Source organism: Mus musculus, chromosome 3 (assembly GCF_000001635.26).
Source record: "Mus musculus strain C57BL/6J chromosome 3, GRCm38.p6 C57BL/6J".
NCBI classification, from domain to species: Eukaryota; Metazoa; Chordata; class Mammalia; order Rodentia; family Muridae; genus Mus; species Mus musculus.
The window spans coordinates 94,771,769-94,788,754 of NC_000069.6; the positions used below are offsets into that span (position 1 = coordinate 94,771,769).

The following is a 16,986-nucleotide window of genomic DNA, read 5'->3' on the forward strand; positions in this document are numbered from 1 at the left end:
TAAGTAGCTATTCTACTTAGTTATTAACACTTTTCAAACTTAGCAATAGCCAATAAGACCAAAGGGTCACAGAATATGCAGTGACTATAATGTAGACACTAACAAAATCCCTTACAAAGACAGAGAAACAGAGCCACTGCCTCGTCTGTGTCGGGCTGGGTTCGTCTGCGTCCCTAACCTATATGTTGTTCAAATACTTGATAAATTATACCTCCTACCTGAGGCATAATGATAAATAAGCTTTTCTGGAGGACTGTGTCAAGCTGTGTCATGTCAGCTAATATATTAATAGGTATTTTTAACTTCACAACAACACGTTATATGTCATCCAAAAATAATTAGCTGTGCTCTTTTTTGATTTGGTTTGGTTTGGTGTTTTTGTTTTTGTTTTTGTTTTTGTGGAGAAGTTCTTTTTCCTGGGGGAGGGTTCTTTTTCCTGGGAGTTGAGAAAGGTTCTTTCTATAGAGCCCTGGCTATCCTGGAATTCACTATGTAGACCAGACTTACCTTGAACTCACAGAGATCTACTGCTTCTCCTTCCCAAATGCTAATTAAAGGCATGCAACCACCACACCCGACCTATTAGCTGTGTTCTTATCCTTCATAAACTACAACACCAAGAGTATGAAACTGGGTTTATTTTAACTTTTATGACTTCCTCATAACTCTTTCATGAACTATCATCCATGCATGATGAAAAAAGATTGACTTTTAGGGGAAAAAAAAAGGTGGAAGTGAGACTCTTGGGAGTGTTGTGTCACCAACCCGCCAGCAAAACTGTGACTTGGGATACTGGGAAGATGCACATCACCCACTACACCCCTTGAGCCCCATGTCCAGGCTGTGTGCTTTCCAAATAGCCTTTGGATTACAACTTGGACTCCGCAATTAGGTCAGCGAGCCAAGCGGATACCAGCATCCCAGTCCAGGGATTATATTTCTCAATGTAAATTAATAAACATCCTAAAAAAATTGTTTTTTTATCATATAGTTAATGAATTTCCCCCTCAAAGAGCAGGTTTTGCAGTGCTGACCAAATTAAGGTTCTGAACCTGCAAAAATGACCCTGGAGTTTTACAAATCCACCTATATTCAGCTAAGATGTCTTATAGGAGGTAGCCAGCAGTTTTTGCCTGTACCATAAACTGGCTGTTGACAGCTCTTTTTTATTAGAGAGCTCTATAACCAACAAGGAGAGCAGCCCCGCAAAGCTGTGAACCCAAACCTGAGCTGCTAGGATGAAGCTTGAAAGTCACGCTCATGGAGGCAGCCCCACGAGCGTGGGCAGAGGGGTCCCAAGTGAGGCAGCAGAGCATCCCAACCTGCCACTCTACACCCCAAGTACCAAGTACCAAGTACCTTTTTAAGTTCCTCAACCTGGTGAGTATCTCTTGTACTGGCTCGGGCCTGCTCTAAGTCCCTCTGTAAGACCTCCATCTTCTCCCCAAGTTCCTCTTCCATCTCCTCCTTCTCCATCCGCAGTTGCAGCAGTCTGAGTTCAGCAAGGTTTTAAACAAAAGATAGAAGATCAAGGTCAGACTTCACACAGGGGAGATTCACAGGACAATGGAAACTAGCCCTCCGGAGGCCACTGCCATAGACACTGACTCAAGGAGAGCACACAGCTTAGGAAACACGAGTGTCAGTGTGAGAGAGAAGGCATGGGTGGGGTCCAAGAGGGGTACAAGAGTTGGTTAAATAGCCCTGCAAAAGGCAGGAGGGTCTTACTCCTGCTTGGTGGCTCTCAGCTCTTCCTTGTTCTTCTGGAACATGCTCTGCCAATGCCCTGTCTCCTCAGAGGTCTCCTCTAGCTCTCTTTGCAGCTCCCGCACGAGGGAAGACATCTTCTGCCTCTCAGCCTCCAGTGCAGCATGGTCCTGAGGAAAGATAAAAATGAGTACCAGGAGGCTCAGGGGGCAAAGCTCACTGTTGTAAAAAATATCTATTTATTTATTTATTTATTTTATGCATATGAGTATACTATTGTTCTCTTCAGACACACCAGAAGAGGGCATCAGATCCCATTACAGATGGTTGTGAGCCACCATGTGGTGGCTGGGAATTGAACTCGGGACCTTTGGAAGAGCAGTCAGTGCTCTTAACCGCTGAACCGTCTCTCCAGCCCCAAAGCTCACCTTTAAGACAGAAGACGTACAATGCTGGGAAGCTGCAGTTCACCTCTCTGCCATCTGCAACAAGCCTCCCTCCATTATCTCCCTATGGAGTTTGGCCACACATCCTTAAGGTTCTTAAAGCCTGTGATGCCTCTCCCTGCCCTGGTAGGTTTCCTAACCAAGGCTTCTCACTGCATCTCACATATCTCCTTTAGGGAAGGCTCCTAGTGGCAACCATGAAAAGTTCAAAAGGACACTAATAAGGCAGCCCCATTCCCTGGCCGTGTCTTCCTCCTCCAGCTCCAGTTCCTGTCACATGCCTGGGTCGCATCTTGCATGCTCCGGCGAAGCTGCTCCGTGTCTCGCTGGTACTGCAGCCGGACATGTTCCACCTCCTGGTCGTGGGAGGCCACCTCCTCTTTCAGGGCCCCCTTCAGGGCTGTCAGCTCCCGTTCCCTCAGCCTGAGCTGCTCCTCTACTCGTTGTTTGCCCTCTAAGAGTTCTTCTAGAAGTTCCCGGGTGTCTAACAAGTCCTGGACATCAGGAAGGTGAAAACAATATGGTCATATTAGGACTCACTCATTCTGTTAAGTAACTTACCCATTAAGCAATAAATAAATAAATAAATAAATAAATAAATAAATAAATAAATAAATAAAATTATTGCAGGCTTGGCAGGGTGGCATATGCATCTAACCCTGATAATTAGAAGGCCAAGACAGAAGGAATACAGGTTACAAGCCAGAATGGACAACTTAGCCAAGTCCCACCTCCAAAAGGAAAATGCATTCATACTTTGTATTAGTCTAGTATTAGGTGCTTCTTGCCCTCTAAGCTGCCCATAGAATAAAGGAAAACTGTCATTCTGGGCTCAAGCCTCACACTCCCTCTGAGTCTGCACACGGAGAAGCACTGGAGAAAACCTACCAGCTTTCCGTACTTCAAGCAAACAGTGGGCGAGTGGGCCTGGGGATGCTGAGGGAACCGAGACTATTCACCCCACACCCTGTTTCCTACCTTTAGGAGACTTTCCTTTCCAGAATCGGGACTCTGGCTATGCTTGAGCTTAAGCTGTAGCTCCTTCACCTGGGCCTCCAGCCCATGCCGTAGTCCTTCTTCCTGGCCTAGCAGGAGCTTCATGTTCTGAAGTCTAACAATAGAGAGCATCACTGGATACTGTGTCAGGCAGTTACACATCTACCGCACGTTGATTCATGTAAACTCCCTTTAAATGTCTATTCGCTTCATAATTTGCTTTGCAGTGCTGGAGATAGAAGGACCTTGCCAAACTGGTCAGCACTTCACCAGCTATGCCATGTCTCTATTCAAATCTTTTTTTTTCTTTATTTGTTTTCTGTGAATATATATATGTATGGGAGAGAAATCTGTGTGACAGTCAGAGGACAAGTTGCAGGAGTCAGTTCTCTCCCTCCCACTTGTGTGTCCCAGGGACTGAACTTGGGTCCTCAGGTTCTGTGGTAAGCACCTTTACCAACTATGCCAGCTCCAAGCCCTAAATGAACTTTTATACCCAACTATTTCAATTAATACTTGGAGCTGGGGCTGGAGAGATGACTCAGGGGTTAAGAGCACCGACTGCTCTTCCAAAGGTCCTGAGTTCAAATCCCAGCAACCACATGGTGGCTCACAACCATCCATAATGAGATCTGACACCCCCTTCTGGTACATCTGGAGATAGCTACAGTGTACTTAGATATAATAATAAATAAATCTTTTTTTAAAAAATTCTTGGAGCTGTCCTTACGTGAGCCAGCCCTCCTGCATCTACCTCAGTCCTCACCACCTTCTCACGTGTTACAGTCACTCACACACTACATTTCTTCACTGGCTGTTCCCTATCTCCGGGAGCTAAGATTCTGGAGTGGAGAGCCCTGTCTGTAAGGTGGACCTCAGGAACCCTCATCAGAGCCTCACATAAACAACATCACTCACAGACAGAAGACACCTGCTGCATCACTGGGTAAATCCTCACAATAATCCTGTGAGGTAGCTGATTACTTTTAGGGCCATTTTACAAACTAAGAACCCCAGATCATGCACTATCACCATTACCACAGGAAGGGAAAGAGAAAACCAATCCTGGCTCCTTTCGCTTCTGAAGATTCCCCCTCTGCCTCCTTCAACCCAGGGAGGACCCACCTGTAGGCCAAGCCTTGAAGCTAACCCACGTGACCTGCACGTCACATGACCCATCTGCGCACTCACTCCTTGCTGCTCTGCTGGACCTCCCCCTTTCTCCTCTCCAGCAACTCCTGCAGTCGGTGGCACTCTTCAGCCTTCTCCTCCAGCTGCCTCTCCAGCCCAACCCTGGATGGTTCTAGCTTCTGCCGCTTCTGGAAGAGACATGGAAAAGCTTGTTGAAAGATCTAGTATAGCTCTGCGTGGTAGCACATGCCTGTAATCCTGACCTTGGGAGGCAGAAGCAGGAAGATCACTAGGAATTCAAGGCTAGCCTGGACGGCACACTAATAATTCCAGGCCAATTGGGCAGTTTAGGCTACAGAGTTGATATCTTGTCAATCAATCAATCAATCAATGTACCAAACCTCCTTAAGTCCCCTAAATGTCCTAGTAATAACAACCAGGAGTCAAAATTACGCAATTAAGCTGATTATCCCTGATTATCTGCATCAGACATTGAGAAGTGATTCTTTTAAGATGTTCCATTTTGAGGCAATCTGTTTTGCAACAAATGGATAAAGAGTATATTATTATCTTTACTTACTGTTAAGAAAACAGGATTTGAATACTTGAAGAACTCAACTAAGATTAGTTAGACAGCCAGCAACTACTAGAATCAAGGTTTGAACCCATTAAGTTGATTCCACTTAACCATTAACCTGTACTGTTTTCTCCTTAACTAGAGGACTGCAAACCAGCACAAGCTGAACTCCAACTGTGTACAGGGCAACACCGAGCAGTGGAAGAAGCATCTATAAAGGGCGTGGGGCTGGGGGTGTGGCTTGATGGTGGGGTGCTTGCCTAGCGTAGACAAAGCCCTGGGTTCCATCCCCAGCACTGCATAAACTGGGCATTGTCATAGACATCTGTAATCCAAAATTTAGGAGGTAAAGAAAGGGGATTAGAAGTTCAATGTCATTCTTGGCCAACAGTGAGTTCAGGGCCAGCCCTTCTGAAGCCTTCCCAACTCCAAAACAAAGGAAAAATAAAAAGGTCTAGGTTTTAGGGGAAGAATGGCCGCATCTTTTCATTCCATCTCTGCCACTTACTGTCACAGCAATTCTCTCACGCTCTCCTCCGACCTTCAGACTTCTCATCAGAGAAGGTCCTAGTGCACTCTGCACAACCACTGACAAGATTATGTATTACCCAGGACAGTATCTGCCAAAAAAACTACACTCAACAAATTCTACTATTATTGTTGCCATCATAATTATGATGAGAAAAAGACTTGAGACACATAGAATATAAGTAATTTTTTTTTTGAGACATGGTTTCATGTAACTCTGTTTGTCTTCAAGCCTGATAAATCCCTAGCGGTGACCTTGAATTCCTGATCTTCCTGTCTCTACTTCCTGGGTGCTGGGCTTACAGGCAAGGACAACCATGATTGGTGGCATTCAGTACTAGGGATTGAACCCAGAACTTGACACATGTAAGGCAAGCATTCTATCAACTGAGCTACATACACCACCAGACGGAGAACGAAAGCAAGTTTCTCAGGCTTTATATAAGCAGTAAATAGCAAGCCTGAGATAGGGACTCCTAGGGAAAATGAGAAGGAAGTAGTTAGATCTCCAATGTGCTCCACCCATCTTGGATCCAGAGAAACTCAAAGTCCTTGCTGGGACGAGGACACTGACTTCTTCTTGTCTCACATAATACAGACAGTACTTGTCCTACTACATAGAAGAGCCCAGCCCAGGAAGGCATGGTGGCACGTGCCTTTGATTCCAGCAGAGTGAGGAAGATTCACTCTGGGCTTTGAATTAAGCCCAGCCAGATATAGTCAGTCACTCAGTAAGACACCCTGTCTCAAAAAAAAAAGAGCCAGCCAGCCTCGTCCATCCCCAGGAAAGGCTAGCGGCATCTTCCCTGTCGTCCTCATCCCTCCCGTAACCAGCCTCACCTTCACCTCCTCATCCAGCTTCTTCTGAAGTTCCTCCATTTTTCGGGTAAGCTCAGCCTGTCCTGCCAGGGCCTTGGTAGAAGCAGGAGAAACCATCTGCCCGAGGTATTGAGAAACAAGGGGTGGGAAGGGAGCCCGCATCCCCATCCCTGGAGGCCTCAAGGCCCTAGCCCCGACCCTTGCTCGGACCCCAAGAAGGCCACTCACCCCCAGAGGCTGCATTTGCTCCAGCACCAAACTAACTTTCCTCCTCACAGATGCCTCACTCTCCGAGCTTCTGGAGGACGGAAGGAAAGAAGCAAGCGTGAGCAGAGGAAAGGGAAAAGCAAGGAAGCCAGAGGGGCAGGAGGAAAGTGTATGCTCCCACCGGGTGGACCCCACTCACCCCTCCCTTAGGATGCCATAGATGGTGGCCTTCACATGGTCCGCACTGCCTGGTGGCGCTGTCTCTCTCTGGTCTCTGAGAAGGTCTGGAGTTGATTTGAACTGGGAGAGAAAAATGAAGACAAGGAGAAAGGAAAGGGAGAGGAGAGAAAGAGAGGGAAGATTAGGCCAGAAGTCTATATGTGGTTCAAATGGAACAGAGGTGGCAAAACAGACAAGGCCTCTCAGAATGAGGAATGCTTCAGGCCTGAGGAACAGCCCAGGAAAAAAAGTCCAAAAGCAGGCTAGATCTCGGCGATATTGCTGCAGATGAGGCTTTTCTCAATAACCAGCTGTGAGCTATGTCCTAAGTAATTTGTCAGTGACGCCAACAGATTGCTAGAGTATATACATGCACAGAGCTCTAGAATTCACATAAGTCTGTCTCAAAATAAAGATGCTCCCCACTTGGTCACGACACTGAGTAAAATCAGAGAAAGCACAGTCTTTACCAAGCCCCTCCAAGGACCTTTCCATATCCTCCAAGCCTGCATTATGAAAGGTGCCAGACCTAGCAGACTGGCGTTTGCTGATGACTGAAGAACTCTCCATGCTCACGTCTACTTTCCTTAGAATCTTACCCTTGAAGTATGTTGTGTATGTGGCTATTTAGTAGCTAAAATGGAGGACAAAAGGCAGAGAGACCTTCTCTCCTAGTTTTGTGAGTTAGCAAAGGAGTCTGTGGGCTGATGAAAAGCCAGGGAGGTTAGAAATGGGGAGGGATGGCATCTGACCTGCACCATGGCTGGATCCCGTGTCTCCTCAAAACTCTGAAGCACCCAGTCTTGAGTCTGACGCGAACGGCTGAAGCTGCTGAACGGGCTCTGCTTCTGCGATGGGTTCTTTGAACTGTCCACATGGTTGTCATACTTTGTGCCGCGGGTCCAGTGGTTAGCGGACTGGTGCTCCCGTTCCTCACGTGTATCCCGTGGGAGCCTGCTGTCCAGACTCTGGCTCCGCTTGCGCTGTTCGTGGGGAAGTGTCCTTGTGCGGCGCCCAGTGCGACCCCGGACCTGCCCCCCCTTCTGACTATCAAACTTGTTGATGAGCGAGTCCACTGAAGACAAGGGGGCAGTGTCAATGGTGTTAATCGAGGAAGTCGGTTTAGGGGCTAGTTCCAGCAAGCTGGTGCTCCTATTACTAGGACTCATAAAGGCAAGCCCGGTCAGAGAGGCTTGCGACTGGGAACGGATCAGTTTTCCATTCAAGTGGTCCTTGGGCTCCTCATCAGATGTGCTGCTCCGAGAAGTGGCAGGGCGTCCCTTGACTTGAGAGTAGGGGTTTTCGGGGAGCTCTGAATCGGAGCTCAGTGCACCTGGGGACCCCCGGTTGTTGCCCCCTTTGATCTGGACCCCAAAGGAGTCAGTCCCTTTCTCTCCACTGTTAAGAACCACAAACGGTTGCCCGGCGATGCCCTGCACACGCACAGCGACCCCATAGGTACTGGCTCTTGCATCCCTTGCAGGGCGCCGCCCACTACGACGAAGGGTGCCCATTTCAGTAGCACCCTCTGGCTCTGTAATAAATCGAATTTGAACTCCATGGTCTACGGGGCCCCGGGGATCAGCCATCATGTGTGCCTTCCTCACATGTAGGAGGGTTCCTAGAAGATGAAGAAAACAAGCTTTAGCTAAAGAGCCTGAAGAAGAAACCCAGCATCAGGGAAGCTGGCTGCCTAGTTAGTTCCTTCTATAGAAAATGGCTCTCATATCTTATCTGAGCAGGAGAAATGAAGGGTATGGGAGTCCCTTCATTTCTACTCCCAGTTTCTGACTTATTAGTCCTGAGAAGGACCTAAGAATTTACATTCCTCAGCAACTTCTCCTGGGTGATGCTGATACTCTCAGTCCAGATAGCACACTTTGAAAAGGCTAAGAAAGTAGTTCATTAGTAGACAGCTTGCCTAGTGTGTACAAGGCCCTGAGTTTGACCCCAAACATAGCAAGAAGAAAATCAAAATGAAACATATAACATACTTTGAGGCCCACACCCCTCAAATAATTCATTTCATTTGATGCAATCCTGAGAATTGTGGCTTATTAAGACTTTGAAGATAATCTTCTGATCTTCACATACAACACAAATTGCCATGGGTCCACCAAGTAAAGGTGGACCCCAAAACCTGCCTATCTCATTCTCCCACTCCCTTGAAAAAAAGAAACCTCCTACTGAAGAGTTTATTAAGATAAATAGATCATAAAATGTGGCACCCCATTTCTGGGGAAGATACTCCAGCTGGCCTCGGTGATGTCTCTAGGGTAAGGGTACTGAAGGCTGGACAGTGAAGTTAGTTAATTTCTACTCTCCGGGATCTCTGCTGTACTGCTTTCGGTCCCTTTTGAACTTGGTACCATATAAATGTACTACCTATCTGAGAAAGGACTTCGGGCTGGGTTGTGATTCAGTGGTAAAGCATTTGTGAGATCTGGGATTCAATCCTTAGCACCAAGAGAGGAAGGAGGCGGAGAGGAGGGAGGACTTAAATATGATTTTCATTCTTTCTTTTTTAAAACAAAGTCTTATGTGGTCAAAGCTGGCCTCACACTCCTTACACAGATAACCTTGGACTTCTGATCCTTGTATTTCCACTTAAGTACTGGTCTTACAAAGGTAGCCATTGGGCCTGGTTTTATGCAGGCTGGAGCTCAGGGTTTCATGTATGTTAGGCAAGCACTCTACCAAACAGAGCTTCATCCCTAGCCCTTTCAATACAGATTCAAGTGAGCCAGTCAGTCCAAGAAGTCAGTCCTGAACAGGCAGGCTGCAGGATAGAGCCACGGCCATCTCCAGGCCAACTCCCAGGTCCACATTGCTCACACTTAGAGTCAGCAAATGGAATGTGTTCCAGGTGTGCTCTGACTCCTGGAACTTGGGAGGGAGGTTTTGTTTCAAGCAAATTAACATCAACAAATGTAGCTTCCCTGCTCCTCCTGCTAGTTTTCACAGGAGCCCTGCACCAAGCTGGAGGAGGAGCCTCAGGTGTGCACTACAGAAAAACAATAGCACCCAGTTCAACCTCCCTGAGAGGCTCTGGCCAAGGAAACTTGGCAAGGTCCCTCTCAGAGATAGTAGCTCTAGGAAGCCAGGAAACAGGCAGCTGGAGGCAGGCGGGGCAGGAGGGGCAGCTGGAGGCAGGAGGGGCAGGAGGGCCGGAGTCCAGGGGAGAAAGGGTTTGGGGGAGGGACGGGTACTGAGGGCATTCTTAGCATCCCTATCCCTTCCCAACTGGAGAAAGGGATGGGCAAGGAAAACCCCTTTTGTGAGAATGATTCACACTTGGGGTCATGAGACTGAGAAAGCAATGCACCTCCTCCAGGACACAGCCCACACAAGCTTTTAACAGAATTTTTAAGTTTGTGAAGGCAGAGCCTCCAGAGAGGTTGAGAGCAGGGGTTCTCAACCACTCTGAGTCCTCAACCCTCCAGGGATCGAATGACCCTTTCACAGGGGTCACCTAAGACCATTAGAAAGCACAGATATTTACATTACAATTCATAACAGCAGCAAACTTACAGTTATGAAATAGCAATGAAAATAATTTTATGATGGGGGGTCACCACATCATGAGGAACTGTATTAAAGGGGTCACAGCATTAGAAAGGCTGAGAACTGCTGCACTAGAGAAAGGCTCTCACTTGGGAAATCATGTACATAAAATCCCAGCACTTGTGAGGCTGATGCAGGAGGATTGCCATGAGTTCAAGATCAGTTGCAGAGTGAGATTTTGTCTCAATAAAAATAAGTAATAGGGACTGGAGATGCCCTTCCAGAGGACCCAGGTCCAGAGGATCTGACACTCTCATACAGACAAGCAGGCCAAAAAAAAAAAAAAAAAAAAAAAGCACATAAATAAAAATATAAACTATAAACAGGGTGTTAATAAACAGACTGCTTGCCTTCTTCATCTTCATGTGCAACAATTTTATAACAGGTAAACTTTTTTTTTTTTTTTTTTGCGACAAGGTCTATGTAGCCCAGGCTGGTCTTGAACTTATTAAGTAGCTAGGGATTGTTGCTGAGAAAATTGAGGTTCCCTCTTTGGGTTCTTAAGTCTCATTAATACAAGAATTTATAAATGGGCCTCAGAAGGATGCTTAAATACAATTTTATTAGAGTTTGAGAGAGGAAACAATAGGGCAGACAAACTGTCAATCTCAGCAGTTGCCAGCAGACGGGAAATGGAAAGAAGTTGCCAGAAGCAAAAAGGAGAAAGCCTTGCCTTTAAGTGTGCAGGTTCAGTAGTGGAGGTCAGCATCCAACCACATGGCAGAAGGGAGGAGGACTTCGGAGGAAAATAAAATGCCCAGGGTATATGGGAAAGCCCACCCAAGCTTCAATAGATAGCCGAAAGAAAGAGAGAAGAAGGCAGCGTGGTGCTTGTCTCTCTGGGAAAAGCAGACCATTTCCTGCAAAGCTTCCATCATTTGCATATACTCCCAGCAGGTTTACCTCAGTTTACCTCCACACATTTACTTAATAGACTGTTTTCTGTCTCCTCCACCAGACAATAAACTCCTCCAGGACAAAGACCAAGCCTCCTAGCTGGCCTCTGCCTGGAGCATGGGGTATACAAATAAATACTTTTTAAAGGCTGTATCCCAAACCAAGGCAGACTCTCCCAGCAGCAGAAAGTTATGCCCGCGGACGCCTCACTCACAGCATTCTTTGTGCCTTAGTAACAGCTTCCTGGTCTGGACTCTCTGCCCTATTCGGTCCTGATCTTATAATCAGGTGTACCTAAACTGCCAGCTCTCAAGAATCACATGATTTATTCATGATAAAGTTCTGCCCTGTCAGGATATCTGCAGATCTTCCAGATCAGGTCATGGAGCTCCTGTGTAGGCACAGCAAAGTGCCCAACCCTTTGGGCCAGAGGGCCAGACAATGCCTGGGTGCTACCCATGATTCCCCTAGGTTCCAAAGACCCCCTTCCCCCAGCCTCAATCACTATCCGTTCCACGACCTTTGGGTCAGGGGACAGGACTGAGAGATCTTTAGGGTGGGTCAGAAAATAGAGCTCTAAATGATTCAACATGGAAAACCCGAAACCTACCCGCCTTCAGTTACAGAGGACAGTGGGGTGGGGCCAAGAGAACAGGGCAGCTCTGAGGCCTTGCATAAGCTCTAGGCAGGTAAACAATGATCAAGACCAACAATGTGAAGTCCAGGGCTTGGGCTCTCACCAGATGCCTGCCTGACCCTCTTTTCCCTCCCTGGCACATGCCCAGGGCATTTCTCACCAACTGTACTCTGGGAAAAGCCCAGGACAGACGTTAATTCAGCGCCATCTGTCTGCCTCTGCCATTTCTGCCTGAACACAGGGAGAAAGGACACTACACCTGTACCAGACAGCCACTTCTTCCTGAGTTACTCATTAGCCTGCCCTGCCCCAATTCCATCACCTCTGGCCCAGCCATACGCATCTGGCTTCCAACTAGGAGTGACAGGGTCCCTGGACTTCTAGCAGGAAGTAGGTGGGGGTTGGGGGTGGGGCGGTTTCAGGTGTATGGAGGAAGGGCTGATAGACACAGGGCCAGGCGGTATGCTGGATACTGAATAGATATGCTGGATACTGAATAACTGGAACATTTAGAAAGTAAAAAAACTGAAAAAAAAAAAAAAGCAAAACAAACAACAACAAAACAAAACAGCAATCTCAGTGGTAACAAGAAAGCAAATAAATGATCAAAATAAAAACGGAACGCTCAGTGACATTATCATTTGATAAGAAGGCTCCTTTAGGCCCAAACAGAACTCCCCAAGTGGACTCTAGACCATAGTCACTGAAAAAGCAGAAACCTGAGAGCCAAACTAGAGCTGCTTGGCCAGTGGGGGTAAAAAAACACAATGAAGAACTGGGCCCTTACAAACTCGCTGGACTGGTTTGAGAGGCAAAGAGAAGGGAGGGCCGGGAAGGCTACGTTGGAACCTTGCAAAGCAGACCAGAGAGGTTCCCACCAAAGGCAGAGGAACAAGACCAAGAGTGGAAGCTCTGTCCTGCCTATATGCCAAGGCCGAGGCTCCTCTGGAGGAGGTGGCGGGAGGTGGGGAGGAGGAGACAGGAGTTACAGATGCACAAAGAACTTGGTGACAAGCCAGAGTGTGACAGGAACTTTGTCTCCCTCCACCACTCCCTCTCAAGTTCCCAAAGTGGCATTCCTGGTCTTCCACTTACCTCTGTCAGCTCCCAGGTCCTTGGTTCTCCCCTCCCTGGTACAAAGAGAAGCAGCTCTACCCCCCTCTTCTCCCACAAGGGTAAAGGCAGGCAAGCCAGCCTGAGAACCACAGGAAGCCAGAATCCTCTTAGAATCAGGCAAATCTCTGAATGGGCAGGCCCCAGAGCAAGACCCATACTCCCAAATACCCAGGATGAAAGGAACACGTAGGCAGCTTTGTCTACAAACATAGCGGTTGCTAATTATTTCCCAATTACAGCAACTGTCTTCAGACAGAGCATCAAAGGGGCCAAGCTAAGGTTGACTCTGCTTCACCGCTGCCTACGGCAAGGAAATTCACCTCAGAAGTTGTCTGGTGCCCAACGTATACCTCGTCTGTGGCCTGGGAATGTGGAGGTGTAAGTCCCCTAGTCTTTTGGTCTCCTAGGGAGTTCTGCCTATGTTTCTGCACCACTAGTAAGTACTCTAGTCTATCAAAGATCGTGAATCAAGGATGCCAACTAGGATTTCAGGGAATCAAGAGGATTCTGGGAAGGGTCAAGGAAATTAGCTGCACTTCCAGATCTCACCAGTGTCCCCCAATCTAGAACTAGAGAAAAAGAAGGAAATATAGGGCTGGAGAGATGGCTCAGCGGTTAAGACTGTTCTTCCAAAGGTCCTGAGTTCAAATCCCAGCAACCACATGGTGGCTCACAACCTTCTGTACAGCTACAGTATACTCATATACATAAAATAAATAAATAAATAAATCTTTTTAAAAAATATACAAAGAGACTACTTTGTAACAGAAAAAAAGAAGGAAATATGTATTTGCTGGAAGGAAAAATTTTTACATCAGCCTCAAGAAAGAAGACTATTTCTAGGTGGGTGTGGTGATATGAACCTGTAATCCAGGCACTGGGAGCGGAAGGCAGCCCACCAGTTCAAGGTCAGCCTCAGCTGTACAGCAAGTTCAAGTCCAGCATGGGCTATGGCAAATTCAAGGCCAGCATGGGCCATATGAAACCCAGTATCAATCCTCGTTTCACATCCCCGAGAAAGCAAACATTTTCAGCTAGTATGTGGGTCGAGGGATTTATGCTTCTCCATTCCCATTCCCCTCTCTTGTAGAATACACACAGTTCTTTCTAGAGGAAGAAGGAAAAAATTTCCCTGGCATGAAAGCAAAGAAAGAAACAGCCTTAAATAATCTCACACCTAGGAAAGAGATGGGTGCCCTCGTATTCTGACCTTAGTGTCTTACTGGCAACTGCTTTCACCTGTAGGCAAATGGTCAGGGAATGACCCCACACCTCAGCATTTCCAAAGCCAGAAGGAGAGTGTCAGAGACCAGTAAGGACTGACGGGGGCGGGGAGGGGGTAGTTACCCCCAAAACCAGCACATGCGGATATCACCACTTCAGTCTCTGAACCTCTGGCGGCACTTCCATTTGCTCCAATAGGATGAACCCTCCCCCGCCCCCATGCTGGTCTCCAAGAGAAATTCTGCCCCAAGGGCTGGCGCCTGACCTCCAGAGATTGTAGCGCTGAAATGCATGCATGCCCTGGGAATAACCTAACCCTCAGGTGCCTCACACCTGGCACCTTCCCAGCCACTCGCTTCTGACACCGTGGAGTAGGGGTTAGCTCTTAGCTCTGCCACCGCACTCTGACCGCCCTTCCTGCTAAACTCAGCACCTGTGCCCAGGAGGAGGGCATTTGATGCCTCTACTCCGGCCCTCGAGCATACTCCTGAGGACCCACTCGCATCGCAGGTGTCCTCGCTCCAGACAGATTCACTCACCCCGGTCCAGATCAGTGCTCCCGGATTCACACACCCCGCAGGGGATCGCGCTCCGACCAGCCGAGCTACACGCGCTGCTGCAGCCCAGCCCCTCCGAGCTCTGAGCTCCCTCCTTTCCCCCGCCCACCAACCTGTTACTCCCCAGGAGCTCCGCCCCATTGGCCGTCACCTCCCGCCCCGCCTCACCCCTTCTTCTATTGGTCAGTTTCCCGCAAGGGGCGGAGCAGACACCGCGGGAACCCAGAACCGGGGTCCCCAGCCCGGTGGACGGGAGGGGCGGTGGGGTCACGTGGACTGGTGGGGCGAGGGCGGGGCACCGGGGGACCTAAGAGGCCATTTTGGGGGCGTCGGGGCTCTGCGGACCCGCGTAGCTTAGCGCCAGAGCATCCCCTGGGTTCTGTGGGAAGTGCCTTCCTCGTGCTCTTCTCAAAGCAAATCTCGGTTCACAGCCCTTTCTGCCCTTCATCTGCCTCCGCATAAGCCAGAATACAGTTCTGTCGCTTTCCGCAGAAAATTTCTTCGTAGTCTCCCGATGTCAGCGCGTTCTGCATCTCTGCTCGCCTGCCTTATCGGCAATCCGAACCAAAATCTCAGTCGTGGATTCTCATCCTCGGGCTCCTGGCCTCCATAATCATTTTGCACCCTTTTTCTTTGGAAGATGTAATCACCCAATTTACATCACCCTAAAAATCATTTTCATTTTATCTCCCTATGAAAATCTCGGCCAGAGCCGAGATCTTCATTTTCTTTTGTTTTGTACGCTTCATCTCAAACGCCTATAACAGAGGTCAGCACATAGTTGGCTCTTAATAAAATGTGTAGAATGAATGACTTGGGAACCGAGTGCTGTAAATTTACACGCATCAGAATAAGCTTTATAAGCAGAAAGGAGCTCAACTACAGATTGTAAATCCATCTTTTCTGAAAGCCTGTCAAGTAGGGCTTTTGGTCCCACTACACCGAAAAGACTCTGGGGTGCTTTGCGTGCAGACTGAGGCAGGTAACATTAAAGCTGGCTCCTAGTGTCAATCGCTGAGGTATGTTAAAAGAAGATTGGCTTAGCTTACCTTGCTGGCCTCTGAATAGTTCTCTCCTTTATTTGTTCAGTAAATATTTATTGTAATATATTTAGATTTGAAGAGGAATCTTCCCTACAGCCAGCATTTCTGTGGCGTTAGCTGGAGATCATTCCCTTCCCCTCCCCCAGCCTTCAGATGCTGGGCGTGGACCCTGGAGGGGAAAGTCCACCTACCTGTTCTGTAGCTGGGTTGCTAGGTCTCCGCATTCCATGAGAAGCCTTCTATGAGGGATACAGCCCTTAAGGAGGAACAAGGAGGGAGGGAGAGAGAGGGAGAGAGAGGGGGAGAGAGAGCGAGAGAGAGAGAGAGAGAGAGAGAGAGAGAGAGAGAGAGAGAGAGAGAGAGAGAGAGGAAATATGTGCGGTTTGGGCGACCTATTGCAGAGGTGGTGTCCCTTCTGGGTCAGGTTACTTTTACACCAAAGAGTGGTCTGGAAAAGAGATCTTAAAAATAAACAACTAAACAATCAAACGGACAGACTGATGAATTGGCCCCAATACTAGTAAAGTGAAGGTAATTGAATTCTCCTGGGTACCCCTTAGACTGTATTTAGTGTATTTATAGAAGATAGAAATAGAGTAGTTATCCAACATTAAAGCACGGGTGGGGAGAAATGGGAGCCTGAGTCATCCACCATCAACTTTTCTTCCTTGGGGGATGAACTCAGAGAGCTTTAAGCTCAGATGAAGAAGAGGGGGGAAGCTTCCCCTCCCCCCCCCCCAGATTTCAAAAGAAAATCTATCCTGGTGCACACCTTTGATCTAGCAGAGAGTTTGGGGCTAGCCTGGTCTTCAAATCAAATTCCAAGCCAACCAGAGCTACACCATGGGGGAAGGTGTCATGGAGAGACACTAAAAGACCCAACCCCCCACCCCACCCCTTTTCTGAAAGAGTAGTTGTGAAAGAAGAGGGTGTTGAAGAAATTGAGTCAGATAACTTTAGACACCTGATTGCTGGACCTGCCACAGAGAAATGTGATTGATTCTCTTCGAGGCTGAAAATAATCTCAAAAAACGTGGAGCTGTTGAAATGATCTGTAGCTGGGGGTGAGGAGGGGTATGATAGAGGCCAGTGGAAAGTCACAAATGATTTGCTTAGTAGAAGATTTCTTTTCAACCAAAAGGTATAACCTGATGTGAACTTTTAGAAAACAGGTTAGGTTATATACCCATAGGGGTCTTTTCTACAGGTCATACTAGAGAGATTTCTGGTTTTGGTTGGTTGGTTTTAAAAGATTTATTTATTTTATTAATATGAGTACAGTGTAACTGACACACCAGAAGAGGGCATCAGATCCCAT

General features: G+C 47.7%; 1 protein-coding gene across 7 annotated transcripts in view; it reads right to left on the minus strand.

Moving 5' to 3' along the window:
- Cgn (cingulin) overlaps nucleotides 1-15,957 on the minus strand; it is a 27,657-nt gene extending 11,700 nt beyond the window's left edge. For 2 of the 7 annotated variants that reach the window (XR_375578.1, XM_006502064.1), the window contains exons 1-10: nucleotides 14,608-14,741; nucleotides 7,383-8,251; nucleotides 6,611-6,711; nucleotides 6,433-6,502; nucleotides 6,226-6,321; nucleotides 4,341-4,468; nucleotides 3,132-3,264; nucleotides 2,435-2,647; nucleotides 1,729-1,877; nucleotides 1,360-1,492 (exon numbers count right to left, since the gene is read on the minus strand). Coding sequence is in view for 6 of the 7 variants with exons in the window: in XM_006502064.1 (XP_006502127.1) it covers nucleotides 1,360-1,492; nucleotides 1,729-1,877; nucleotides 2,435-2,647; nucleotides 3,132-3,264; nucleotides 4,341-4,468; nucleotides 6,226-6,321; nucleotides 6,433-6,502; nucleotides 6,611-6,711; nucleotides 7,383-8,222 (1,863 nt within the window). In the remaining variant the exon portion in view is untranslated. Of the gene's footprint in view, nucleotides 1-1,359; nucleotides 1,493-1,728; nucleotides 1,878-2,434; nucleotides 2,648-3,131; nucleotides 3,265-4,340; nucleotides 4,469-6,225; nucleotides 6,322-6,432; nucleotides 6,503-6,610; nucleotides 6,712-7,382; nucleotides 8,252-11,888; nucleotides 11,951-14,607; nucleotides 14,742-15,859 lie in introns of those variants that run through there. The other 5 variants (XM_030252817.1, XM_006502061.2, NM_001293727.2 and 2 more) reach the window with 5 other exon arrangements.
- Nucleotides 15,958-16,986: the final 1,029 nt, after the last annotated feature.